The sequence below is a fragment of the Macaca nemestrina genome, chromosome 1 (genome assembly GCF_043159975.1).
Source record: "Macaca nemestrina isolate mMacNem1 chromosome 1, mMacNem.hap1, whole genome shotgun sequence".
Classification (NCBI taxonomy): domain Eukaryota; kingdom Metazoa; phylum Chordata; class Mammalia; order Primates; family Cercopithecidae; genus Macaca; species Macaca nemestrina.
The window spans coordinates 179,454,416-179,481,309 of NC_092125.1; the positions used below are offsets into that span (position 1 = coordinate 179,454,416).

At 49.8% G+C, this 26,894-nt stretch overlaps 1 protein-coding gene and 1 long non-coding RNA gene across 2 annotated transcripts; one reads left to right on the top strand and one right to left on the bottom strand.

Moving 5' to 3' along the window:
* On the top strand, window positions 1-23,647 carry LOC105495098 (CUB domain containing protein 2). The gene is made up of 6 exons (XM_071092681.1): window positions 1-3,832; window positions 11,685-12,032; window positions 14,916-15,251; window positions 16,245-16,598; window positions 19,541-19,719; window positions 23,040-23,647. The coding sequence occupies exons 1-6, from the start codon at window positions 3,754-3,756 to the stop codon at window positions 23,364-23,366; spliced, it is 1,623 nt and encodes a 540-aa protein (XP_070948782.1). The 5' UTR covers window positions 1-3,753; the 3' UTR covers window positions 23,367-23,647.
* LOC105495097 (uncharacterized) lies at window positions 17,606-19,957 on the bottom strand. Its single transcript, XR_011620651.1, has 3 exons — window positions 19,867-19,957; window positions 18,700-18,852; window positions 17,606-18,089 (listed from the first exon to the last, which is right to left on the bottom strand). It is a non-coding gene; the product is annotated as an uncharacterized lncRNA (long non-coding RNA).
* Window positions 23,648-26,894: the final 3,247 nt, after the last annotated feature.

A 26,894-nucleotide genomic window follows, 5' to 3' on the forward strand; every position in this document is an offset into this window, starting at 1 on the left:
CCTCAGCCTCCCGAGTAGCTGGGATTACAGGTGCCCACCACCATGCCCAACTAATTTTTGTATTTTTAGTAGAGACGGGGTTTCACCGTGTTGGCAAGGCTGGTCTTGAACTCCTGACCTCAAGTGATCTGCCTGCCTCAGCCTCGCAAAGTGCTGGGATTACAGGTGTAAGCCACCATGCCTGGCTCAGATTAGCATTTTAGAACGCTCACAGGATGGGACAGGGCAGCAAGTAGTAGAATGTGGTTTTAGGGTGGGCAGGGAGCAGGCAAGAGCAGAGATACCCAGGCCAGTGAGGAAGCTGCTGAACTCATGAAGGAGAGATGGTGAACAGGTAGTCATGGCTTCAGATGCCATTTCAAAGGCAGAAGTGGTGACTAAGCTCAAGAGTGACCAATGGGTGTGGGAGTGAGGGGAAAGGAAGTTGGGGCAGGCTCCTACATTGCTGGCTTTATGGGTTGGTTGCACCACTACCTAAAATAGGAACCATCAGAGGAGAAGCAAGTTTGGTGTTGGGGACAGTGACTAGTTTAGTTTGGGTGGGAGCTGTTGATTTTGAGGGACCCAGGGGCCACTATGGCAGTTACCATGAATGGGGTGTCATTGAAAAGGCTGATGAGGGTGCCCAGAAGAGATGTGGTTGTTTCAGGGAGTGGGACAAATATTTCAGAGGTGGGATGATTCTGGAGGGGATATGGTTTGGTTCTGTATTCCCACCCAAATCTTCTATAGAATTGTAACCCTCACGTGTTGAAGGAGGGGCCTGATGGGAGGTGATTAAATTATTGGGACGGATTTCTCCATGTTCTTCTCATGATAGTGAGTGAGTTCTCATGAGATCGAATGGTTTAAGAGTGTGTGGTGCCTCCCACCTTGCTCTCTCTCTCCTGCTCCATCATGGTAAGACATACTTGCTTCCCCTTCCCCTTCCGCCATGATTGTAAGTTTCCTGAGGCTTCGCAGTCATGCTTCCTGTTAAGCCTGTGGAGCTGTGAGTCCATGAAACCTCTTTTCCTCATAACCCCAGTCACAGATAGTTCTTTAGAGCAGTGTAAAAACAGACTAATACAGGAGTCTATCAAGTGCAGGATGAGGTCACTGTAATGATGACAGTCTCAGTCTTTTTTTTTTTTTTTTTTCGAGATGGAGTCTCGCTCTATCGCCAGACTGGAGTGCAGTGGCATGATCTCGGCTCACTGCAACCTCTGCCTCCTGGGTTCAAGCGATTCTCCTGCCTCAGCGTCCCGAGTAGCCACCACGCCTGGCTAATTTTTGTATTTTTAGTAGAAACAAGGTTTCACCATGTTGGCCAGGATGGTCTTGATCTCTTGACCTCATGATCTGCCTGCCTGGGCCTCCCAAAGTGCCGGGATTACAGGCATGAGCCACTGTGTCTGGCCAACAGTCTTTCATTATGGATGGCTCAGTAGGTGCTGTCATGGCCCTGCCCTATCCTGTGGCATTCGCTGTTCCCATCATGCAGACAGCTTCTGCCTGTAGCCCCCTGTACTCTCTGCCTCAGGGCTTTGGGGCCATGCACAGCAGGCTGGAAATATCTGGGAGATAAGATCCTCAGAGCAGCTTCCAAGGGCACTGGGAGTTGGTGATCAGCATTCTACTTCTTCCTCCTCCGGTGGAATAGTGAGAGGCACAGTCTACATTGTGTCCTGGAGGTTCCCACTGGGACTTAGCTCTGGTTGCTAACAGTGGTGACTTGCTCACTGACATTCTTTGAACTGGCTTCTTTCCTCTCCTTGTCCCACTTCCTTACCTGTGCTTCCTGGGATCACCTTCCAAATCCACTACTTGTCCCAGGGTCTTCATGTGAAGGAACTCAACCCAAAACAGTGGCTCCAGCCCTTTGAGCTTCAGTTTCCTCCCTGTCCTTTGGGAGTATACTGAATGCTGTAAAAGCTGGGAGGCTGCACCCACATGTGAGGCTCCCAGCACCGGGCCCTGCACCCAGCAGGTACTGGGTTGGCGCCTCTCTCTGCCTTCCTCTCTCATACATATGATAGGTGTTTAAGAAACTCCCATCTGGCCAGGCACGGTGGCTCTCGCCTGTAATCCCAGCACTTTGGGAGACCTAGGCTAGCAGATCATGAGGTCAGGAGTTCAAGACCAGCCTGGGCAACATGGTGAAACCCCGTCTCTACTAAAAATGCAAAAATTAGCTGAGGCAGGAGAATCGTGTGAACCTGGGAGGCAGAGATTGCAGTGAGCTGAGATCACACCATTGCACTCCAGCCTGGATGACAGAGAAAGACTCTGTCTCAAAAAAAAAAAAAAAAAAGAAACCACCATTTTCTCAGACTGCCTGGAACAGCTGAACACTTCTTTCCTGCCAATCAACCTCCACAGGTTAGCCAATCCCTCAGGCCTGACAGGTCCTGAGGCTCCACTGAACACCTTCCACAAGACCTCCCATGCCCGCAGCAAAGGGCTCCCTGGGGACTTCCTGACAAAAGGATGGGCCAGAGGCACATGCTGTCTGGCAGATGAGGCTGTCTGGGTTCCTCTAGGATAAACAGAAATCTTAAGTGTGTCTATGCACTGAGCCAGTCACTGGCTAAGACTTCTCATATACTATCATGTTTAATCCTCTCAGCAAACTGCAGGCTACTAATTCTTGCTCCAATTTCGCAATCCAGGAATCTGGCCTCAGAGTTACAGAGTTGGGTTACTTTCCCAGGCTACCACAGCCAGGCAGGGGTGGAGCCAGGATTCAGACCTTAGTCTGCCAGAAAGAGCCCAGGATCCTCACTGGGAGAGCAGGAATGTGCCATGTCCCCCTGCTGTCCCCATGCCTGGCACAGGCTCTGAACAGAGAAGGAGCTTAGAAATGCGTGTTGGGCTGAACTAAACCAAATCAAAAGACTCCAGAGGAGAAGAAAGAGCCCACTTCCTGTTGGACACAAAGTTCCCAGGGCATTTCTGCAGCGCCAGCTCCTTGTGCAGGGCCTGGCACACAACGACGTTCAAGCAAGGCTTGGGATCAATAAAGGAGCAAACATTTCATATTCTCAGCCAGAAGTTACACTGGGGCCCAGACCTATTATTGCATTAAGAGTTGCACGATATGATTTTCTAATCTGTTATTCCTGCTTCATTCTTGTGTGAAAAAGATTTTCCTTCATCAACTGTCCACAGCAAACTCCTTCCCTCCTCTGAGCTAAATCCGCATGTCTGAAGGAAGTTGTCCCGCGTGTCCCACTAAATACAGGCTCCTTTCAGCTCCCTCAGGAGGCGGGGTGGGAAGAACCTGTAGCAAGCACCTACTCCGTGCTTTAGCAAGTGCCATCTCCTTTCATTTTCACAACAGCCCCTGGGTCAGAGCTGAACAGCCCTGCTGGATGGATGAGAAGACCCAGACCAGGGGAGTTAAATGACTTGTCCAAGGTGACCTGGCAAGTTACAGGCTGAACTAGGATTGATCCCAGATCTACCTGGCCCCAAAAGTTATGCCCTTTCTCCACCACCCACTTTCCTTCCATGCCCGAGTTTCTTCCCTTCCTGATATACTGTGGTCGGTGCAGATCTCAGAACGTGTAAACCTGGTGACACCAGATCCGTCACTTGACAGTGAGTGAAGGAAGTACCCGGGGATCGGCTTACTAATTCTAGGGGCCAGTGAATTATTCATGCCATCATTAACTTGGAGGCCCTTTCAGCCTCACCTCTCTCCCCTGCTCCGGACCCTCAGATCCTGGCCTACCTGAGCTCGGCAGACCTGTGGGGGCCCCTGGTGAGGAGATGCTGGCAGAGCGGGGGGCTTGCCTGCTGCTGGCAGTGGCACTGCTGGGCCCAGGGCCCTGGGCCCAAGCCATGGAAGGTAGGCACTCTTGGGACAGACACAAACTGGGAGGGGAAGGAGGTGGGCAGGCAGCAGCCAGGGGCTCAAGAAGTTTCTACATGGGAAGCCAGAAAGCAGGAGGTCCTTTTAGGGGACGTGGCTGAGTTAGAGAATGTATTTGTTCCTGAGATGGGGGGAAGACAATATTTATTGAGTGTCTGCCATGTGTTGGATGTTTCACATGTAGGTTGCATTTAATATGCACAACAAACTTCAGGGTGGATGTTAGTCCCCCATTTTCCAGATGAAGAAACTGAGGGCTAGAGATATTAAGTAACCTGTCTAAGACTACATGGTCACCAAGGTTGAAGGGAATGGCTCCAAAAACTATTAAAGGTTTATTGCTAAAGAGGTTTTTTTTTGTTGTTTGTTTGTTTTTTTTTTGAGACAGAGTCTTGCTCTGTCGCCCACACTGGAGTACAGTGGCCCAATCTCCGCTCACAGCAACCTCCACCTCCTGGGTTCAAACAATTCTCCTGTCTCAGCCTCCCGAGTAGCTGGGATTACAGGCGTGTGCCACCACAACTGGCTAATTTTTGTATTTTTAGTAGAGACGGGGTTTCACCATGTTGGTCACGCTGATCTCGAACTCCTGACCTCAGATGATCCGCCTGCCTCGGCCTCCCAAAGTGCTGGGATTACAGGCGTGAGCCACCGCACCCAGACTATTGCTGAAGAGTCTTTATTCTCCTCCTGAGACCCTGCTGTCCATCCCACTGCCAAGCAAGTGAAATCAAAGTTCCTTCTTATGGTGTTCAGTGCCCTCTGAGTGTGGGCTCCAACTTCCATATCGTATTGAGCCTCAGTTTCCTGCATTCCTTGGGCATCCCATGCTCTGACAGGGGAATTACAACCCCTTCTGCTTCACCCTGAGGGATCTTAAGTCCTGCTGTCCCCTCTGTCTGGAAAATCTCTTTTCCCTTTTTCCACCTGAGAACATCTGGCTCACCCTTCAAGATCAGATCAAATACCACTCCCTGCATGGCCTTCCACATCCTCCATCAACCTCACACTCGCCTTCACTGGGGCTCCTGGAACCCTCTGCCTGCACTGTGGTCCCCAGTGGCTTTGAGCTGCTCTGGCTTTTCAAGCGTTGTTTACCTGTCTGTGAAGCTGGGGTGGTATCATTTCACCCTTCTGCAAGGCTCAAGTGGGGCTCAGGGAGGAATTGTACCTTGCCAGTCACCCAGTCACTGACAGAGATGGGATGGGCACCCAAGTGTCTCAACCCATGCCTGGGTGGTGGGAGGAGCTAGCTGTTCCTATTTTCCAGGCACTGGGGCTTAAGGGGCCTTGGGGTAACCCTGGGCATCAGTGTGCCTGGCTGGGTCCTAGTGGACAAGGCCTCTGCTTATGCTGATGACTGGAGCCACCTGGGCTGTAAGCATTTCTCTGATGCTCTGGTGTCTTTCCCTGTCCTGTGGGTAGGGCTGGGGGAAGGACAACAACAGGCATTGGACAGAATATCTCTTTGTCCTTTTGCCATAAAGGTATGAATTAGATGCCATTCCGCCCTGTCCCACTCCAAGATCCAGGCAGAGAGCCAATAATGTGCATCTGTGTGGCCCTCACACAGCCTTTAGCTCATCAGCACTCACAGTCACCCAGCAAGGGAGGCACCACTGTCCCCATTTCACGGCTCACAGAGGCTAAGTGCACGTGTGTCTGAGCCTTTGTCCATGCCATTCCCTCTCTGCAAATCTTCTCCAACTGATGAAACTCATTCTTCCTAGACAAACTCAAATATCACCCGCTCTGGGAATCTTGCCCCTCCTTGATACTGCTGGCCCCAGGAAGATTGGATTTCCTCTCCCCGGGCCCCAGAGCCCTTTTGTGGCCACAGTGCAATCACGCTGTGTGTTTTGTCTTATTTCCCTGACTCCCCCTGCCCGACCCCATGGTGAGCTTCCCACGGAGGGGCCCATTTTGAATCAGCACAGGCCTGGTACAGGGCACATGTTTAGCGAGTGTGTCTTCTCTTACGGGGATTTAGTTAAGTATATTCTTCAGGATGCTTTTGGTTGCAAGTGACAGAAACTCAACATGGATGAGTTTAAGCAAAAAGAAGAATACATTGGCTCTGTAACCAGGGAGGCAGGAGGTAGCCGAGCTGGGCTCAGGGATGCCACAGCCAGGGCCTCTGGGCTCCAGGGCCACTTCCACTTTTCACATGGCTCTTCCGGTTCACAGAGGGGGTTTTTCCTTAAGCCCTGAGCATAAATAATTAAAATATATATATATTTTTTGAAACGAAGTCTCACTCTGTCTCACCCAGGCTAGAGTGCAGTGGAGTGCAGTCGGCTCAGTGCAGCCTCTGCCTCCTGGGTTCAAACGATTCTCCTGTCTCAGCCTCCTGAGTAGCTGGGATTACAGGAGTGCACCACAACACCCGGCTAATTTTGTATTTTTAGTAGAGACGGGGTTTCACCACGGTGGCCAGGCTGGTCTCGAACTCCTGACCTCAGGTGATCCACCTGCCTTGGCCTCCCAAAGGGCTGGGATTACAGGCGTGAACCACCACGCCTGGCCAATAATAATTTTTTAAAAAATTTAAAAGAGTCAAATACCGACCAAATGCAATGTATGGACCTTGTTCCACCCCCAGGGCTCCCCCTCCCAGTCAAGGGACCAGAAAGGGAAGAATCCCTATGTGGGCATTATGAGCAGAACTCTGGCCCAGCCTGGAGCACATGCCCACCCCGCGGGCCAGTCACTGTGGTGGTGGTGGGAGCCCTAGGACTCCCCAGCTAGAGCCAGCCATCCACTCCTGGGGCAAGGAAGAGGAAGGAGGGTTACCATGTGGAGGCAAGGAGGGGAGCAGTGTCTAAAAGAGGGGACTATTGTTGCAAGAGGCAGAGGAAGAGGTATTGAGCAGACCCAAAGCAATAGATGTCCACTACAGCAAGTAACGTCCCTTTCCGGGGCTCAGTTTTCTCATCTGTAAAATGAGTCAGTAGCACCTGCCCTGCCTAGTTCATGGGGCTGTTGTGAGGGTTATATAAGATCATTCACTCACTCATTCATTCAGCAAATATACACTGAACACCAGCTTTGTGCCAGGTACCGCTCCAGGTGCTGCTCCAGGTGCTTGCAATATAACAGGGAGAGGGACAGAAATCCTTGAGCTCATAGAGCTTACATTTTTGTGGCAGGATACTGAACCAAATCAATAAGTAAAATAAATAGTATGTTAGATCATGATGAATTCTATGGAGAAGCATATGGCACTAAAGAGAGAGAAGGAGCATGAGCTGGGGAGAGGGTTTCAGGTGTAAATAGGGTGGTTAGGGAAGGCCTCGCTGAGAAGGTGACCAGGGATGTGCTGGCTGTTTTGTTAACTTTTAATTATGAAAAATTTCAAACACACCCAAAGCACAGAAAATCATACAGTGAATCCCTATGTCCCCATCAATTATCTTCAATAATTATCAATGTTCTGCCTTTCTTGTTTCTTCTATCTCATCCCAGCCCCATTCTGGGAGGTGTGGAGAAATCTAAAGCCTATCTCAGATGCCTATTATTTCACCCATAAATATGTCAGAATATGTCTCTAACAGAGAAACACTTAAAACTATATGTAACCTCAATACCTTTATCATGGTATAATAAGTCCTTAATTTAAAAAAAAGAAATTTTAGAGACAAGGTCTCTCTCTGTCACCCAGGCTGCAGTGCAGTGCTGTGGTCATAGCTCACTGCAGCCTCGAACTCCTGGGCTCAAGTGGTCCTCCTGCCTCAGCCTCTTGAGAACCTGGGACCACAGGAGCACTCCACCACTCCCGGCTTCATTCCTTAATTTATGTGCTAACTCAATTCATGTTCAGTTTTCCCCAGTTATTGGCCAAAAAAAAAATATATAAAATATATATAATATATTATATATAAATATATATACATATATTTTATAATTCATTTGTTCAAATCAGAATCCAAACAAGGTCCATCCATTGCATTTGGTTGATATTTGGCTTTTAAATTTTTATAAAAGTATTATTATTTGCACAGACAAGGTCTCACTATGTTGCTCAGGCTGGTCTCAAACTCCTGGCCTCAAGTGATCCTTCTGCCTCGGCCTCCCAAAGTGCTGGGATTACAGGTGTGAGCCATGGCACCCAGCCTTGACTCTTTTAATACACCAGTTGTTCCTCCTTCCCCCCTTTATCATTTATTGTTGAAGCCCCAGCGTCATTTATCTTATAGAACTTCCCACATTCTGGACTTGCCAAAGGTATCCTCATGGAATTACTTAAAATGTCCTGCTAGCTTCCATATTTACTCTAACTGTAGACAGAAGCAGAGACTTCCTGAGATTCATATTTCTTGATTTTTTTTCAAGAAGATATTTACTGGCCAGTGTTAGATACATCAGTGGGTTCAGGGTTTGTTAGCCTGGTCTATTTGCTACATGCACCACCATGCACGGCTAATTTTTAAATTTTTTCTGTAGAGATGGAGGTCTTACTATGTTGCCCAGGCTGGTCTCAAACTCCTGGACTCAAGTGATCCTCTTGCTTTGCCCTCCCAAATTGCTGGGATTACAAGTCTGAGCCATCATGGCCAGCCAAAATTATGTTTTCCTAGTGTTGTCATTCTTTCTGAGGTCTTCCATAAATAAGTTTTCCTGGCCGGGCGCGGTGGCTCACGCCTGTAATCACAGCACTTTGAGAGGCCCAGGTGGGTGGATCACTTGAGGTCAGGAGTTCGATACCAGCCTGGCCAATATAGTGAAACCGTGTCTGTACTAAAACTACAAAAATTAGCTGGGCATGGTGGCAGGTGCCTGTAATCTCAGCTACTCAGGAGGCTGAGGCAGGAGAATTGCTGGAACCCAGGAGGTGGAGGTTGCAGTGAGCCAAGATCGTGCCATTGCACTCCAGCCTGAGCTGACAACAGCGAGACTCAGTCTTAAAAAATAAATAAATAAAAATAAAAAGTTTTCCCTTACCATCTATTTAGTTGTCCAGAAATACAGTCCATATAGGAAAGGCCAAGCAGATGTTAAATTTCTATTTATCAATTTCCTTTAAAAAATTGATAAATAAGTTAGTGCCTAGCAACCTCTAAAATACACCAATGAGTTTCATTTTAATTTCTTTTTTTTTTTTTGAGACACAGTCTCGCTCTGTCGCCCAGGCTGGGGTGCAGTGGCTGGATCTCGGCTCACTGCAAGCTCCGCCTCCCGGGTTTACGCCATTCTCCTGCCTCAGCCTCCCGAGTAGCTGGGACTACAGGCACCCGCCAACACGCCCGGCGAGTTTTTTTGTATTTTTTAGTAGAGACGGGGTTTCACCGTGTTAACCAGGATGGTCTCGATCTCCTGACCTCGTGATCCGCCCATCTCGGCCTCCCAAAGTGCAGGGATTACAGGCTTGAGCCACCGCTCCGGGCCTCATTTTAATTTCTTTTGAGTTACATTGTGAATTATTGTTTTTATGTATATGTTTCAATCCACTGCAAGCATTACTCTCTTTTGATGCTCAAATTGTACCTTCTTTAGCCAGTGGAAGCCACTTCAAGTAGGTTTCTGTGTCTTTTTTTTTTTTTTTTTTTTTTCAGATGGAGTCTTGCTCTGTCACCCAGGCTGGAGTGCGGTGGCACAATCTCAGCTCACTGCAAACTCCACCTGCCGGGTTCAAGTGATTCTCATGTCTCAGCCTCCTGAGAAGCTGGGATTACAGGCGTGTGCCACCACACCCAGCTCATTTTTGTATTTTTAATAGAGACAGGGTTTCGCCATGTTGCCCAGGCTGGTCTCAAACTGGTGAGCTCAAGCAATTGGCCCACCTCAATCTCCCAAAGTGCTGGGATTACAGGCGTGAGCCACTGTGACTGGCCAGGTTTCTGTGTCTTTTGACACAATCTCAGCAGTCTTTGATAGCTTCTTTGCTGTTTAGCATAGCAAGATAACCAAGCATATTTTGTGTAGTTCCTGTATTAAACCTGGTACCAGACATTGCTCTAAAGAGCCTTGTTCATTTTAGCTGAACATAAGAATCCTAATCGAAAGCCTAGAGGTGTAAAATGCTGCTGGATTCTAGGCCTTCTTGGTAAACAGAACTAGGAAATAAATTTTTAAAATATAAAAATAAATCAAGTTCACACTGATACTTTCAATTCAAATTAAGGATCACAAGAGTTTTACTTACTATTTTAAATTTATATCTATCAGTCTGGGCGTGGTGACTCATGCCTGTAATCCTGCACTTTGGGAGGCCAAGGCCAGTGGACCACCTGAGGTCAGGAGTTTGAGACCAGCCTGCCCAACATGGTGAAACCCTGTCTCTACTAAAAATACAAATATTAGCTGGGCGTGGTGATGGGCACCTATAATCCCAGCTATTTGGGAGACTGAGGCATGAGAATCGCTTGAACCTGGAAAGCAGAGGTTGCAGTGAGCTGACATCATGCCACTGCACTCCAGCCTGCACTACAGAGCCAGACTCCGTCTAAAGAAAAAAAAAATTATACTTTTCACTCTTACACTGAAAATATTGGTTTCTATTGACATTAACTTACTTATTTGCTCTAATATATAATAATTGTAAAATGATATTTAATATTATTACTAATAGTAAGTTTACTGAATATAGTTTAAGATGTTGTTGCGGTTCATTTTGTCCTTGAGATATATCTCACTAGGACTGTGTGGTCAAAATACTGTCTTTCAAAGTCATTTGAAATCATTTTTCCCCATGTGACTGTGCCTCCAAGTTGGTAAGATTCAGTTTATTTGTTTCAGTATGGGATATTTAGGGGTTCCTTAACTTTTTTTTGATCTCTTAAAATTATATAAAATATTTTATGTGCTTACAAAGTGAAAATTATGAAACAGGGCACATTTAAGGAGATCCAGCCATCATGCCTGCTTCCTCCCCTCTTTTTACTACTTCCCCTGACAGAGAATTATTCTTATTGGTTTCTTTCCATTGTTTTCTTTTGTTAAACACAAGCAAATCTGTGCATATAAAAATGTACTTTTAACATTGTAGTAGACTGTGCATATTTTCACTTGCGGGGTTATTATTATTATTAATTTCAAAATAATGTTTTAATAATTAACTTAAATTCCCTACTGTATAATGTTTTAACTAACATTCTGAGGCCCTGCCTGACACTTCCTGTCTCTTTTCCTGGCTTGCTTTCTTCTCCATAGCTTCTCACTGTGTCATAAAAATATATATATATACACACACACATATATATATATATATTTTTTTTTTTGAGACAGAGTCTCCCTCTGTCGCCCAGGCTGGAGTGCAGTGGCATGATCTCCACTCACTGCAACCTCCGCCTTGGGGGTGCAAGCAATTCTCCTGCCTCAGCCTCCCACGTACTGGGACTACAAGTGCGCACCACCATGCCTAGCTAATTTTTGTATTTTTAGTAGAGACGGGATTTCACTATGTTGGCCAGGCTGGTCTCGAACTCCTGACCTTGTGATCTGCCCACCTTGGCCTCCCAAAGTGCTGGGATTACAGGCATGAGCCACTGCACCTGGCCCCATAAACTCTCTATTTTCCCTGTTATGTTTATTGTCTGTCTTCCCTGCCAGAATGTAGGCTCCATGAGGTTAGGGGTTTTGTCTGTTTTGTATCTGCCGTGACCCCAGCACCTAGAACAATGCCTAGCACTGAAACAGTATTTGTGGAATGAATACCAGCATGCTTGATCAGCATCTGAAGAATAAGCAGATGCATGAGCAAATAAACACATGGCCTTGTGTTCCCTCATTCCATCCCAAGAATCCAGCTTTGTAGCTGGGCCCACTGCCCTTACCACATGTACCCAAGACTCCAGCATGGAGTCTCAGCCATCCTTCTCTCTTGCCCCAGGTGTCAAATGTGGGGGTGTGCTCTCAGCACCTTCTGGAAACTTCTCCAGTCCCAACTTCCCTAGACTGTACCCCTACAACACAGAGTGCAGCTGGCTGATCGTGGTGGCTGAGGGCTCCTCGGTGCTGCTCACCTTCCATGCCTTTGACCTGGAGTACCATGACACCTGCAGCTTCGACTTCCTGGAGATCTACAATGGAGCCTCACCAGACAAGGGCAACCTGCTGGGGAGGTTCTGCGGCAAGGTGCCCCCGCCGCCCTTCACCTCGTCCTGGCATGTCATGTCTGTCGTCTTCCACTCGGACAAGCACGTGGCCAGCCATGGCTTTTCTGCGGGCTACCAGAAAGGTTAACGGGGGGCCTTAGGGACCTGGTGCAGTGGCTCACAACTGTAATCCTGGTGCTTTGGCAAGCCAAAGTGGGAGGATGACTTGAGCCCAGGAGTTCAAGGGGGGATTTGGCAGTGGAAGAGCTGGTTCTGGGGTAGAGGTGGGAAGATAGCAGCAGGTCTCAGGTGAGACCTGCAGGGTCTCATCATCTTGGCACATAGGCTGCTCTGTATCCTGCACTACCCAGCTCTCATGCATAGTTTATAAGGCAAAAGCAGACGCCTCACCGTTCATGACCATGCTGGTAATCCTGGTAGCTGGGGTTCCCACCTTCATGGCAATGCTCCCCATGCCTCCTTCCATTTCTCCCGGAGTCCTCAGAGGGTCGCACTGTGCTCAGGAATGAGGCTCTCACGCTCTACTACCCTTGTCCTTCTTGTCCTCTATCATGGCATAAGGCCACAGGAGGGGACACCACTGCTGTTGCCACCTTCTGCGGCATCCCACCACTTCACAGCTTGGGAATCCTTGCCTGAGTTCCCGCAGTAGGGTCTGGGTGGAGCTGGTGACTCTTATATCATGTGTCCCTAACCCCTCCCTCCTTCAACCAGGCTTGACACTTGCCTCTCACTCTAGTGAGGGGAGAGGAGGCCTTGCTCTTCTTGTTCTCTTTGACTCACTCATCCTTGTCCCCAGGTTCTGTGCAAAGGCTCAAACCTCCTGCTTCTTCCCAATGCCAGAATCAAGGCCTTGTTGGTGTTAGCTCAAACAGTAGACACCCACAGAGGCTACTGGTCCCCAGGGTCCACCAACAGCAATCCCAGGGGACTCAGGTGGGACCCCAGTCACTGCTGCATTTAGAAGGATAGAATTGTAGAATGCCACAACACAAGAACCATAGGCTTATCTAATAATAGTTTTGGAATTTTAGACCCTTAGATTTGTAGAATGTTAGGATATCAAAGTCATAATACCATCAGCCACATTTCCCAACAATTTTTTTTTTTTTGAGACGGAGTCTCGCTCTGTCGCCCAGGCTGTAGTGCAGTGGCGCTATCTCAGCTCACTGCAAGCTCCGCCTCCCGGGTTCACGCCATTCTCCTGCCTCAGCCTCCCGAGTAGCTAGGACTACAGGCACCCGCCACCTCGCCCGGCTAGATTTTTGTATTTTTTAGTAGAGACGGGGTTTCACTGTGTTAGCCAGGATGGTCTCGATCTCCTGACCTCGTGATCCGCCCATCTCGGCCTCCCAAAGTGCTGGGATTACAGGCGTGAGCCACCATGCCCAGCCTGTAAATTCATATTTTAACTTCTTATAAGCCAATCATTAAAAACACAAATAAATATGGATGACCTCCAATGAGTTAAATTTTTAAATGTAGAATATTTAAATTTTAATATCTTATTAAAGACATTAAAAACTGTGGGTGCTATCTTTTCATTACATTAAAAGAGAGCTTGAAATACAGCATAAGAATGAAATTTGCACCAGCTGCCAGCAGGTGCTCCAGGGGGCTGCTGGGGAGCCCCAGGGAACAGTTTGGAAGTTTCTGCCAAGGTTGTTAGTGTTGGAAGGGATCTCACAGGCTATCTAAACCTGCCCTCTCATTTCACAAAATCTGAGTACCTGAGAGGGCCTTCATAAAGTCACACGGCTGGGCCAGCACTGGGAAAAGATGCCAAGTGCTCAGACGCCCCATCCAGAGCCCTGGTCACACAGCCGTGCCATAGGGTGAGACGCTGGAGTCTCAGGAAACACATCCCACATGTGCCCTCCCTGCTGGTGACCTCCGGCAAGTCCCAGCATTCACCCACACTTGCTGTGTGTTGTACTGGCCAAGCTGGCTTCCTGAGAGTTTCCAGCAGCATATTCTGACCCTGCTCAAGTCTGAGCCCAGTGGATCAAGCTGGTTCAGTCTTATGATTTCTAATGTTCCAATGAGGCTCAGAGAGGCGGGGTTACTTCCCCAGAGTCACACAGCTAATAAAAGGCAGAGATGGGAGACTACTTGTCTTCAGATGTCAAACCAAGCTCTACTTCATCAGGTCCTCTCTCTAAGTCTCGGTTTCCTCATCTGTTAGGGAGGTTTGATTACATTCCTGAGCTCAGGCACCCCAGCCTCTGTGCCCCACTGTGCCTCATAGGAGTGGATAGTGAAGGTCACAAGGGTCAAGTGCACAGGGTCCACAGTAAGTCTTCCTGGGTTCAAATCCTACTTTCTCAGTTACCAGTCGGGTGACTGCTCTCAGGGGCCTGACCATGTTCCTTGGGCCCTGCCACTTCAATGTGCTTCTGCCAGCCTCCACAGTTCTTTGTTGGAGGGTTTTTTCTGAAGTCTCAGTAGGTCACTCCCAGCCCACAGCAGCCCTCCGCCTGCACTCTGGGGAGTTGGCATATAAATACCGCAGCTCCCTTGCTCCTAGATTGACAGAACTCTGAAGTGTGTGCTTTACCCTGTCCCCAGAGTTCCCCTGCAGGTCAGCAGTTGGCTTGAACACACCTCCCCTTCTGTGTCCACTCCCTCCCTCCCCACCTGGGGGCCCCTGGATCTCCCAAGCAAACTCCTTGCACTCAAATCCTTATCTCAGGGTCTGCCTGGGATAAACTCAAGTAAGCTACTGAACTTCTCTTTGCCTCCCTTTTCTTAATTATAAAATCAGAGAAACTGCAGCACAGTCCTTGTGGGGCTAGTCTGAGGATTTGAACAGGCAGCCTAGGTGCCAAGTGCCAGGCCTGTGCACGTGCTACACTTGCTACTTGGGTAGCAGGTGCTCAGTGGATGGTAATGAGACCATCATAAGATACCTCTGGGGGTAGCATGTTGGGGTGTCTGGTTCTCAAGGGAGGAAATTGGGAACCACAAGGAGAAAGAAAGGTCAGCTTAAGTGGGCTCCCTTGCAGATGTGTGTGGCGGCGTCCTGACTGGCCTGTCGGGGGTCCTCACCAGCCCTGAGTACCCCAACAACTACCCCAACAGCATGGAGTGCCACTGGGTGATCCGGGCCGCTGGCCCTGCCAGTGTCAAGCTGGTGTTCGTGGACTTCCAAGTGGAAGGCAATGAGGAGTGCACCTATGACTATGTGGCTGTGCTTGGGGGTCCTGGCCCCACCCGTGGGCACCACTACTGTGGCAGCACCAGGCCCCCCACCCTCGTGTCTCTGGGCCACGAACTGCAGGTGATTTTCAAGTCCGACTTCAACATCGGAGGCCGTGGCTTCAAGGCCTACTACTTCTCAGGTAGGAGGGGCTGGAGCTCCACCCCGAATCCTCCTGTGCCTACTGGGTTCCTATCTTCCCATTACACTTGCAGGGATCACACCTTTCTGCCCCCCAGCGGCCTTGGGCTTTCTGCACTGTCTCTGCCTGGAGTGCTCTAGCATACCCTTGGCCAATGCCAAGACATAAGCATGTCACCTCTGCGAAGACTTCCTGTTTTACCAGAATTGATCCCTTTTTCAACTCCTTATAGAAGTTTTTTACCCTATGATCTAACATTTGTCTCTTCTGTATGTGGTTTGCATGTCAATCTCCCCTGTCTGACTGAGTCCCTTATGGGCTTATCTTTGCACCTGGCACATAGTAGATACTGAGTATTTGTACAAATGAATGGATGAAGTCATGGGAAGTTTATAGTCTAGTTAGAGAGATTATAAGGAAACAGACAATGCAAGCCATTATGATCTGTGCTATCCATCAGTAAGAATCATGGATGACCTCGTGGAGGAGAGAATTGAGCAGTACCCTGAAGGAGTTAGATGGAAGCAGAAGGGAAGGGTGTTCCAAGCAGAAGGAACAGCATGTGCAAAAGCCTGGAGGGCAAGGAGTGTTTGGTATGCTCATAGTACATACCAAATGGGGCAGTGAGAAAAGGGGGAAGGCCAGGCATGAACCACATCATCTGTCAAGCCAGGGAGTTTGGAGGTAACTCTGAGGACAGGTATTGTGTATTATTAGTGAATTCCTAACAGGGCCTACACCCGTGATGGGGACTGTCAGTTGGAATGCAAGTCCCAGCTTTCAGCAAGTTGCAGTTTAAAACAAGCTTTGGGATCAAGCATCCCAACTTTCAGCTAGTTGGGATCAATTGTCTGGTTTGCTAGCCATGGTGCCCACAACCTGCCTGGTGTTTTTAGGACCACTGTGGCGCCTGCTGCCTAAGCTGTAACTGCAGAGGGTGACTTCTCCTCTCCCCTCACTGTTGCTCCTCCCACCTTCCCCTGCCCCACCCAGGACAATGCCAGGAGGTATACATGACCATGCGGGGCAACTTCTCCAGCCCACGGTACCCCAGTTCCTACCCCAACAACATCCGCTGCCACTGGACCATCCGCCTGCCCCCGGGCTACCGGGTCAAGGTATTCTTCCTGGACCTGGACCTGGAGGAGCCCAACAGCCTGACCAAGACCTGTGACTTTGACCATCTGGCAGCCTTCGATGGGGCCAGTGAGGAGGCACCCCTGCTGGGGAATTGGTGTGGACACCACCTGCCACCACCTGTCACTTCAAGCCACAACCAGCTTCTGCTTCTGCTGCACACGGACCGCAGCACCACCCACAGGGGCTTCTCCGTGGCCTACATCGGAGGTCAGCTGGGCTGTGGGAGTGGGTCCACTGAGGGGGAAGGGGAGGCTTTGCAGCCTCAGTCTTTGTAGCCTCTTTCCTCCATCCTACCAGTTTGTCCTGCCCCCCATGAATGGTCTTCTCCAGTGCCTTTTCCGTTGGCTATACCTTTGCCCACTCTCGGGACCCCTGAGACTGGACGGCACGGCTCTTGCTTGTTTCCACTATTGCAGAGCCTCCTTCCCCAGCTCCTAACTTCACGAGTCCTCACCCTTCCCCATCTGGTTCCTTCCCCCTGGGCCCCTGGCCCCTCTTGTGTTGTTATTGGTCCCCTGTATCCAGGGGAAATAGACAAAATATGCTAATATTGTTTATGGCAAAAAAATTGGTATAACCGTAGGGATGCCTACCAGCCCTGCTTGTATCATTCAGAACTACTCATTGAAAAAATGGTGCTTGTTTTTCCTCACTCAACAAGAAGCCTGGAGCTAGGCAGCTGCTGCATTGGTCCAGGGGCTCAACACTGTTCCAAGTGTTATCTCTGGGACTCTCTGAGCCTCACAGCTGCAAGATGGCTGCCATAGCTCCAGGCATCACATCCATGTTCAAGGCTAGAGAGGACAAGGGAAGTGCCAGCTGCAAATGACTCTTTATCAAGAAAGCAAAAGCATCTTTAGAACCTCTCACAAGACTTTTACAAAATGTCCAAACAGTTTGAACTCAGTCAGACGGCCCTGCCTTGCTGCAGAGGAAGCTGGGGAGCTGGTATTTGGCTTTCTCAGACTCCATATTATTGTGTAGATTTGTCAGCCAAGAGGGTCCACCATTGCTTCCCTCCTCCCACCCTTCCTTGTCTATGGGTGCAGAAATGTCTGCACTCTGCACCTATCGTGCTCTCTTCCTGGCCAAGCAAAGCTCCTCATTGTGCAGGTATAGCAACGGAGGTGCTGAGAGGGGAAAGGCTTCATTGTGACCACAGGGGCAGTCAGCGGCACAGCCAGGATTAGAACTTACTCTCCTGCCTTCTTCTTGCTTGTTTGAGAGGGGCATGAGGGAGGGGAGCCCAGAGCTAAGCTCAGAGAGACCAGGGTCATGTCTAAATCCTGCCATTTACTGATCATCCAAGAGGGCGCATCTGTATAAGAGGTTGATGAAGGCCCTAGACGGGTGGTCGTGAAGGCCAAAGGAAGTAACAAGGTCACAATGCCTGGATTCAAGGACATCTTTCCTTCAGGAAGGTGTCTCAGGCCTGTTCAGCATTTAAAAAATCTTTCCTTGCTCCATATGCAAGGGGAGTTGGGGCCAGGGATGGAGGAGATGGTGAGCTACAGCAAGATTGTGGCAGAGCCATGAACTTGGGCAGGCCCAGCCCCTTCGGGCCTCGGTGGGCTCCACCTGCAAGCTGGGTTGGGAGAGCTGTGGCTCTGTTAGCACAGCCCTGGAGAGCCCAGCTCCACTGGCTCTGCCTCCGCTAGCTGGCATTGCCCTGTGTCTCTGTGGGCCTCAGTTTTCCACCTGTAAGATGAGGATATTGACGGAAAGATCTTTAAAGTTCCTTTTGCCTCTGATAATCTTATTTTCAGAACTCTCCCAGGCCCTCTCCCAGCCCTGCGTGATTTAGGACAAGCCCCTTCTGCAGAGAAGGAGAGCAAGTTAGGGGGGGCTCTCATCCCAGCTCCTGTTCCAGGGGCTTCAGGGCAGGAGTGCCCACTCCAACTCCACCCCACATCCCTTCCCCTCAGATCCCTGTGGGGGCCCAGGGGCAGACAGGAGCACTCATACTGGGCGAGGCTCCAGATGCGGCCCAGGCTGCAGGAGGCCTTCCCACTGGGAGGGCAGCCACAGTGCCAGTTGGGGGTGACACACAGTTCAGCACCACCGAGATCATCGTGGGAGATGGCTGGCCCATAAATCCCTGACTGCCCAGACACCAGAGGCTGAAATATGTCTGAGGCATTTCCCGGAGAGGGGTTGAGAGTTCCAGGCCTCTCCCTGCCAGCTCTCTTTCCTTTTCCTCCCACCAGGCAGCTGCCTTCCTTTCCTCTTCCCCCACCCCTGCCCCTGCATGCATGCACATGCACACACACACACACACTCACACACACGCACACACAAACATGCTCACCCAAAGCAGACACTATGAGTCATGTGCGACTGTCCTGGCCAGGAGGGCTGCAGGGGGCTGCTGAATAGGGCGAACAGACCCGAACTTTGAAATCCTGTCGACCCAGTTGGCCACTGCAAACAACTTCATCTCTCAGAGTGTCAATTTCCAAACCTGTAAAATAAGTTTAGTCACATCTACCTCCTGGGGGCTCATTGTAGGGAGGGAAAGTGAGGCTTCCCTTGCCACCCTTTTTAAAACTGAAACTCTCCTTCCTCACTCCTCCCCAATTCGTTCTACTCTCCTGCTCTTTCTTCTTTGCTTGATTTTCCTTCGGGGCACTCTGACACGTGGGTGTATTTTACTTTTATTGCCCCCTCCCCCATCTAGAATGTAAGCTCCACAAGGCAAGAATTTCAGCTGTGTTTTTTCCTCATTTTTGTATTTGTGGTGCTGAGAATAGGGCCTGCACATAGTAGGCCATCAATATATTTGTGAAATAATTAAATGAATTGCCTGGCACATGGCCAAGAGATTAGCAGATAAACTTTATGATTATTAAGAACATTCATTCATTCACTCAGCATCCACTGGGCTTGCCAAGCTCTGTGCTGGGCCCAGAGGACGCTGAGAGAATCAGACTCGGTGCCTTCCCTGAGGAGCTCACAGTCTGATGGAGTTGAACGGAGTAACCCGTCTAAGATATCCCTTACCGTGCCCTGTAGGATTCCATAAGAGCTTTTCCTACTCTGGGCCTCAGTTTCCCCATCCACCACCCTTTGTGGGAGGGTGGGGGGCGTGGGGGAGGTGAGGGTCAGACTGCCTGACCCTAAGTCCTCCAGCTCCTCCCTCCGGTTCCCAGTGGTGCCCATGAACGTGAGCTGCTCCCGCACGGACTTCCAGATCCTGATCTCCATGCAGGCGCTGGCCCCGCTGGAGCGGACCAAGGTCTACCTGGGCAGCCGGAGCTGTGCTGCCCAGGAGGTCGGCAGCAACTTCAGGATCCAGGCCCGCTTTGATACCTGCGGCACTGAGTCTCAGGTAGGGGCTGGGGGGAGGGGGCAGGCACAAGGGAGGGACTCTGACCCTGCTGAAAGGCATCTGACATTCCTGAAAATTCAGCTTCTCCTGGCTCTGGGGGCCACACAGGCCTGGATGCAGAGCTAAGCCCTTCTTGGCTTTACTTACCTCAACCAATTTGCTCAGGGTAAATGTAGCAAAGAACTCCAAGAGGAGAGACAGAGGAGAGGGGTCCCTCCGGTTCCCAGCTCTCTTCCTTTTCTCTCCCCAGCTCTCTTTCCTAACCCCAGCTGCTGCTGCCTAACCTCAGCAGCAATCTAAAGACGCTACCGGTCACTCCTGCTACAGGGGCCCTGTTGGCTGTTCCTCCCCTTTCCCTTCAGAGCTCCCCAAGGACCCTGAAGACCTCACCCCTTTAATATGCAGAGCTGTGGGAGCCCTGCTTCTCCCACCCCTCCCCAACCTGGTGATCCAGATCCATCCCTGGGCTCCACAGCACAAAAGGCCCTTTCAAGGCACAGGATCCCCTCCCTCAAAAGGCTGTGAGGCTTACAAGCCCATTTTCCCTACTATCCTTGTATTTTGGAGGCCGTGAACCCAGACACGGGGCCCTTAGAGAGTCACTGGGCAGTGGCTCAAGCACCCTAGATATTTGTATGCTTAGGGACAGGTCAGGAAGTGGGGTACGGAGAAAAGGAACAGTGGCCGCTGTTGGAAAGACTCCCCAGCCTTGAAATCCAGGGGCTTTGCAGTCTGACTTAGCAGAAATCATGTGCTTTCCGGCAAACCCTCCCCCGCCGCCCAACATTAGCCACATGTATGCCTCTGGCCCCTCCAGGCCACCCTCTGCCTGTCCGAGCCTCCTGGCAGTCACCATCCTTTTGACCTGAGAAGAGGAGGAGGGTAGGGGACCAGTCCTGGCTGCCGAGGTATTCTGCCCTCCCCCTACTCCATGCCCTAAGTCTCCCAGGGGTTTTGTTTGGGACAGAACCACATTCCATAAAGTCATGGAATGATGGAGACAAAGAATCCGAGAAGCAGGGACTCAGGAAATCCTGGAACCAAGGGCTCACATACACTCACGGTCTCATAGTCACAGAACCACCACCAGAACTCAGAAACACAGAACCATGGAATCTTGGGGTCAGTATCTTGGAAACATAAAATCAGAGAACCTTAGATTCATGGATTCTTAGTGTAACCCTTATAAATCCTAGACCCTCAAGGATCAGCGTTTGCATAGAGTTGCTTTCGAAGATACGCAGCTCAAACAGCTGACGACAATAAAAAGTAATGCCAATCTTTACGTGCATCTCTTTAAAAACATTAGAGACTTGACTCCCTCCACAGCCATCAACACCCCATGTTATGTGGCTTTTCTTTGTCAAATCTGTCACTCATCAAAACCCCCAAAAGATGCCCCCCACCCCCATTCTCTGATTTTTCCCTCCCTTCCTTGTTATATAGATTAACATTAGCCTTTCACTGGGTCCCCTTCCCCTCTCAGGAGTCTTTCTTTCCCCAGTGTCCTGATTCTATATCCCAAAAATCCAGGGCACAAGTTCTTCTCAGATGGGAGCAGGAGCTCCTTTGGGGACATGGAATCAGAGCCTTTTGGAAGCCCAGACTTGGAAGAGACACATGAAGTCACCTATTCCATAAAACTGATTTGTGACCAGCCTGGTCAACATGGTGAAACCTTGTCTCTACTAAAAATATAAAAATTAGCTGGGTGTGGCAGTGCACTCCTGTAATCCCAGCTACTTGGGAGGCTGAGGCATGAGAATTGCTTGAACCCGGGAGGCAGAGGTTGCAGTGAGCCAAGATGGCGCCACTACACTCCAGCCTGGGTAACAGAGCAAGACTCCGTCTCTAAAAAAATGAATAAATAGCAACAACAACACACACACACACACACACACACACACACACAAAGAACCCTCCTGATCTGTGACACCTGTTCAATCCCAAAAGGGTCACCCAGTCTTCGGTGCTGGGGACTTCCTACTATTCATGGCTGCTGTGACTCTGCTAGGCAGCTTTGATTTTTAGAAGTGTCCTCTCAGAAGTGCTACTTGCTAGATGGGGACAGTTAGGAAACCCTGAAGAAGCCAGTGGCTGCGGCAGATTGGGCGTGGTTGGGAGAGTAGTTCTGCATCGCTGCTGACCATGCCAGACTGCCCATCACAATGCTGCCCTCCAGCCTGGGCCTGCAGGCCCATCGTCTCAGGGCCACTCGACTCCTTCATCCGAGGTGGGGAGGGCAGCAGGGTGCCAGGCTCCCACATCTTGTTCCTTGATGGCTCTTCCCAACACTAGGCTGCTGTCCCTGGGGTGGCCAGGGACTCAACAGCAGGATACCTACTGCAGATATCATTGAGAGAAAAGGCTGCAGGGGGAAGCCACACAGCACCGGGGTCAAAGCTCCTAATGTGGAGGCAGGAGACTTGGTTTCTGACCTAGCTCTGGGCAAGTCATCACCCTTCCAGGCCTCAGTGGTCACGTCTGTAAATTTGCCAAGGATAGAGGATTGGGGTCGATGCTTTGAAAAGCCTCCTTTGGTTCTACATTATTTTGTTTGAGTGAGGTGTGATGGCCAAGAGCACAGTTAAGAGTTGGGCAGATCTGAGTGAGAATATGGGCTCTATCACTTGTATGCTGTGTGACCTCAGGCAAGGGATTTAATCTCGGGGCCTTAGTTTCCTCCTCTTTAACATGGTTTTGTTTTGTTTTGTTTTTGAGACAGAGTCTCGCTCTGTCGCCCAGGCTGGAGTGCAGTGGCGCGATCTCAGCTCACTGCAACCTCTGCCTCCTGGGTTCACGCCATTCTCCTGCCTCAGCCTCCAGACTAGCTGGGACTACAGGCGCCCGCCACCACACCCAGCTAATTTTTTGTATTTTTAGTAGACATGGGGTTTCACTGTGTTAGCCAAGATGGTCTCGATCTCCTGACCTCATGATCCGCCCGCCTCAGCCTCCCAAAGTGCTGGGATTACAGGCGTGAGCCACCGCACCCGGCCACTTGGGGGTTTTAATGGTACCAGTAAGAGAAGGTTGTTGTGAGAATTAAGTAAGATATTTAAAAATATAGAGCCTGGACCATGGTAAATGACCCCAGAACATTAGCCGGAGAAACATTGGCATCAAATCTGATATTGTCCTTCCAGACAGCTCACCCTCACGGTACCCCTTTTACAGATGGGACCACTGAGGCTCAGAGTTAGGACTCGAACATAGGCTCCTCGGGCTCTGCCCCCCTGGTACTGAGACTCCCACATATATAGGGAAACAAGGTCAGCCCAAGCTCCTTCAGGTGTGACAAGTACCCTGTGACCCCACAGAGAAGAAACAACACTTCAGTGATTGTCAGCGTGCTGTACATCGACTTCTCGGCCGCAGGGCGGGAGGACATCCATGAGTACGAGGTCCGCTGTGAGCCGCGGCGCAAGGAGGCTTCCGTCCACCTACTGTCTGGCTCTCACTGGCTAGGTCCCTATGCTGCCACTGCGGAGCACCTTCAGGAAGCACCACCCGGGGATGAGGTGGAGGCACTGGAGGGTCCAGTGACCGTGGTGGCCCAGGATACCAGTGACATCGTCTTCCTGGGGCTTTGCATCCTGGCTGGAATCCTCATGGTTATTGCCATCGTGGTCTTGATGCTGCTTTGAATAGACAGCATAGGGACCTGGCATCTGACATGCCTGAGAAGCAGCTTAGGGACCTGCAACAGGGGTGGGATGGGGACTTGCTGACTTGGTGACCATGGGCAGGTCATGTCCCTCTCTGAGCCTCCATTTCCTAGGGACAGCCATTCTGCCCTGCTATCTCACAGGGCTAGCATGAGGCTCAGAGGCAGGCAGAGATGGATAAGAGCTTTGTAATCTGTAGCATGCTGTGTATGTATATGCAATTGCTGTTATTAATTTTAAAGATATTCTGCTGTAGAAAAGAACTCTCCCACGTGTGTTACTTGTCAGTTTGGATAGTTGTGGTCACTGGTGGCAGAGTGTAGATAAAACTGACTCATTCTATAACTTATATGGGTGCTTTACCAACTCAGGGTACAAATAAAAGCACTACTAATTTTCCTTCCTCCCTCCTTCCCTCCTTCCTTCCCTCCCTTCTTCCTTCTTCCTTCTTTCCTTCCTTCTTTCCTTCCTTCTTTCCTTCCTTCCTTCCTTCCTTCCTTCCTTCTTTCCTTCCTTCCTTTCTCTCTCTTTTCTCTTTTCTTCTCCCTTCCCTTCCCTTCTTTTCTTTTCTTTTCTCTTTTCTTTTCTTTTCTTTTCTTTTCTTTTCTTTTCTTTCAAGACAGAGTCCTGCTCTATTGCCCAGGCTGGAGTGCAATGGCACATTGTTGGCTCACTGCAATCTCTGCCTCCTTGGTTCAAGGAATTCTCCTACCTCAGCCTCCTGAGCAGCTGGAATTACAGGTGCCTGCCACCACACCCGTCTAATTTTTGTAGTTTTAGTAGAGATGTGGTTTCACCATGTTGGCCAGGCTGGTCTCGAACTCCTGACCTCAGGTGATCCGCCCACCTCAGCCTCCCAAAGTGGTGAGATTACAGGTGTGAGCCACTGCACCTGGCCTTATTTTTCCAATTAATTGCTCATCTTAGGCCTTCATTAGCAGGAAGCTAATGAAGTATCCATCCAGGGGCCTTCACCCTCCTGAATTGACCCAGGAACCCTGGGAACTTTGTCTAAAGCAGGCCGGCTCTGCCTCCAAACTCCAGGAATAGAGAAAGGGAGCCAAAGTCCGATCCAGTGCCCTCACTTCAGCCCCTGCCACATGGTGTCAGTGTTGAAGGCTGGACCTGCACATCTTGGCCGATGCTTGTCCGTGGAGGTGGCAATGCCCTGCTGGGTCAGAGCGCCATATAAATCAGGGCAGGCCACACACTGTGCTCAGTCGTGAGGCTGGAGCTGAAGGCTGGTGTCTCTCTTTCATGTTGGAGTTTTTCCTTAAATGTCTGTGATCCTTGACAAAAGCTGATTGAAGTCCCACACGTCTCTGTCCTTGCCCCTGATGCCAAGCTCAGATCGCCAGTCCATCTTTGCCCTCCAGAGGAGTTCTCTTTGGAGCCCTCTGTACCCTCTCCTGCCTTTGGACTTCAGTCAGAGCTACTCCAGTCTACTCAGAGCTACTCCAGTCCACCCACATTTTCTAAGTTCATATCACAGTGGGCTGGGGTTGGGTTTCCCACCCTTCCTCAAGGGAAGACCTCTGGGATTATTATGCAAATTGATCCATCCTTCTCAGAGCTCTCCTTGACACCAAGAAGTGAAGCAATCTTGTTAATGAAAAATAAACAAAAAATGCATTTATAATACACCATTTTCCCCTGCTCATCTTTGTATTTGCATAATGATCACTCCAGAGAGTCCTTTCACAATAGCAGAAATCTCCAGATTGACCATGCTGCCCACTGGCATCAAGTTAAAAAAACTGCGGCCCAATTACAATTCACTCCACAACCCAACAAGCATCCACTGGATTCCCGATTTTGTGTCTGTTGTTGTGGCAGGCTCCAGGCACACAGCAGCACACACGTCGGACAAGATTCCTACCTGCGAGACGTTTGGTGTGGGAGAGCAGAACTGGGGAGGGAGAGGGATAGATGCATCGATAACTTGGAAAAAAAATAAGAAAGAACCAATAAAGTAAGAAATGAATTAAGCAGGGGAAAAAGTTACCTGGACATTAGGAATTAAAATGGGTTCAAGTCCAACTGGAAGAGTTTGAAATGGGTTCAGGCTCTTCTAGCGAATTAGGGACTTTTGTCAGGGTAGGTGTGCCAGCAGGAGGGTCTTGAATCTGCCCTAGGGTGTTGGGAGTAGAGTTCTCTTCCTCTTTCTCTCCTACCCACCTTCTCACCCTCAGTCTTGAGCCAGGTACCTTCAAGCCAGTTACCTTCACCAGTCAGGTACCTTCATCCTCATGAGCCCATTCCCTTCTCTGGCTCAGTTTTCTTTTTTTATTTCCTTCCTTCCTTCCTTCCTTCCTTCCTTCCTTCCTTCCTTCCTTTTTTTGAGACGGAGTCTCACTCTGTTACCAGGCTGGAGTGCAGTGGCACAATCTCAACTCACTACAACCTCTGCCTTCCGGGTTCAAGCGATTCTCCTGTCTCAGCCTCCCGAGTAGCTGGGATTACAGGCGTGCACCAGCACACCCAGCTAATTTTTGTATTTTTAGTAGAGATGAGGTTTTGCCATGTTGGCCAGCCTGATCTCGAACTCCTGACCTCAAGTGATTCGGCTGCCTTGGCCTCCCAAAGTGCTTGGATTACAGGCGTGAGTTACCACACCTGTCCTTGGCCTCAGTTTTCTTATTAGCAAAATGTGAAAAAAACATCATTACCTTCAGCACCATCACTGTCCTAGCTACCACCTCCTAAGCACCAACTATGTGGCAGGTGTTTAACGTGGCTCCCCCAAGGTCACACAGAAAATCAATGGCAAGGCTGGGCCTAGAACTTGGGTTTCTAAGTCAGAGCTTTTAAGTGGACTTACAGGTCCATGCTAATAATCTCATTTAAGACACTTTGCAAGTTAGCCCTAATTGCCCCCATTTTACAGTTGGGGAAAGTGAGGCTCTGGAAGGGTAAGTGCTGTGCCCAAGGTCATATGGCTATGGAATGTTGAAACTTAGTTCTTCCCTGAACTGGGGGCATTGTGCAGCAGGCTGGAGCCTCTTGGGATCCCAGGCCAGTGCCCTCAAATGCGAGAACTGTGTCTGGTTGGGAAAGGATTGAAACAGTAGAGAATGAGAGGATGGTTTTATCTTCACAGACGTGCCCAAATACTGCCATTCCCAGCCCTCCAGGCAGCCAGCACATTGATTATCTGTGTGAGCTGTGGAAAATGACAGTCTTTATGAAAGCACAGTGTCTATTAGAAATGAAAGGGCTGAAATGATATCCATTAGCCAACATGCCCTGGCCCTGGAATAGTGTCGGGCACGGTGGGCACGGCACGGCTTGCTTGCTCACCTACCAATTTTCTCTTTTCAGAGTGAGGGGCTGCGGAAAGAGCCAGGCTTGAACTCCAGCTCCCTCCCCATAGGCTGTGTGACCATGGGACATGCCAACCCTTGAATGGGAGCTTTGGATCCTGCTGCCGGCCTGTCCCAGCAAGGTTGATGTCCCTGAGGAAAGGGTCCCTGGCAAATGCATGCATTGGTCTTGGGAAAACACTCT

Excerpts from the sequence above, each read along its gene's own strand:
- LOC105495098 (XM_071092681.1), top strand. The coding sequence starts at position 3,754 with ATGCTGGCAGAGCGGGGGGCTTGCCTGCTGCTGGCAGTGGCACTGCTG. Across the intron at positions 3,833-11,684 it reads CTGGGCCCAAGCCATGGAAG|GTGTCAAATGTGGGGGTGTG; the intron begins GTAGGCACTCTT and ends CTCTTGCCCCAG. Across the intron at positions 15,252-16,244 it reads CAAGGCCTACTACTTCTCAG|GACAATGCCAGGAGGTATAC; the intron begins GTAGGAGGGGCT and ends TGCCCCACCCAG.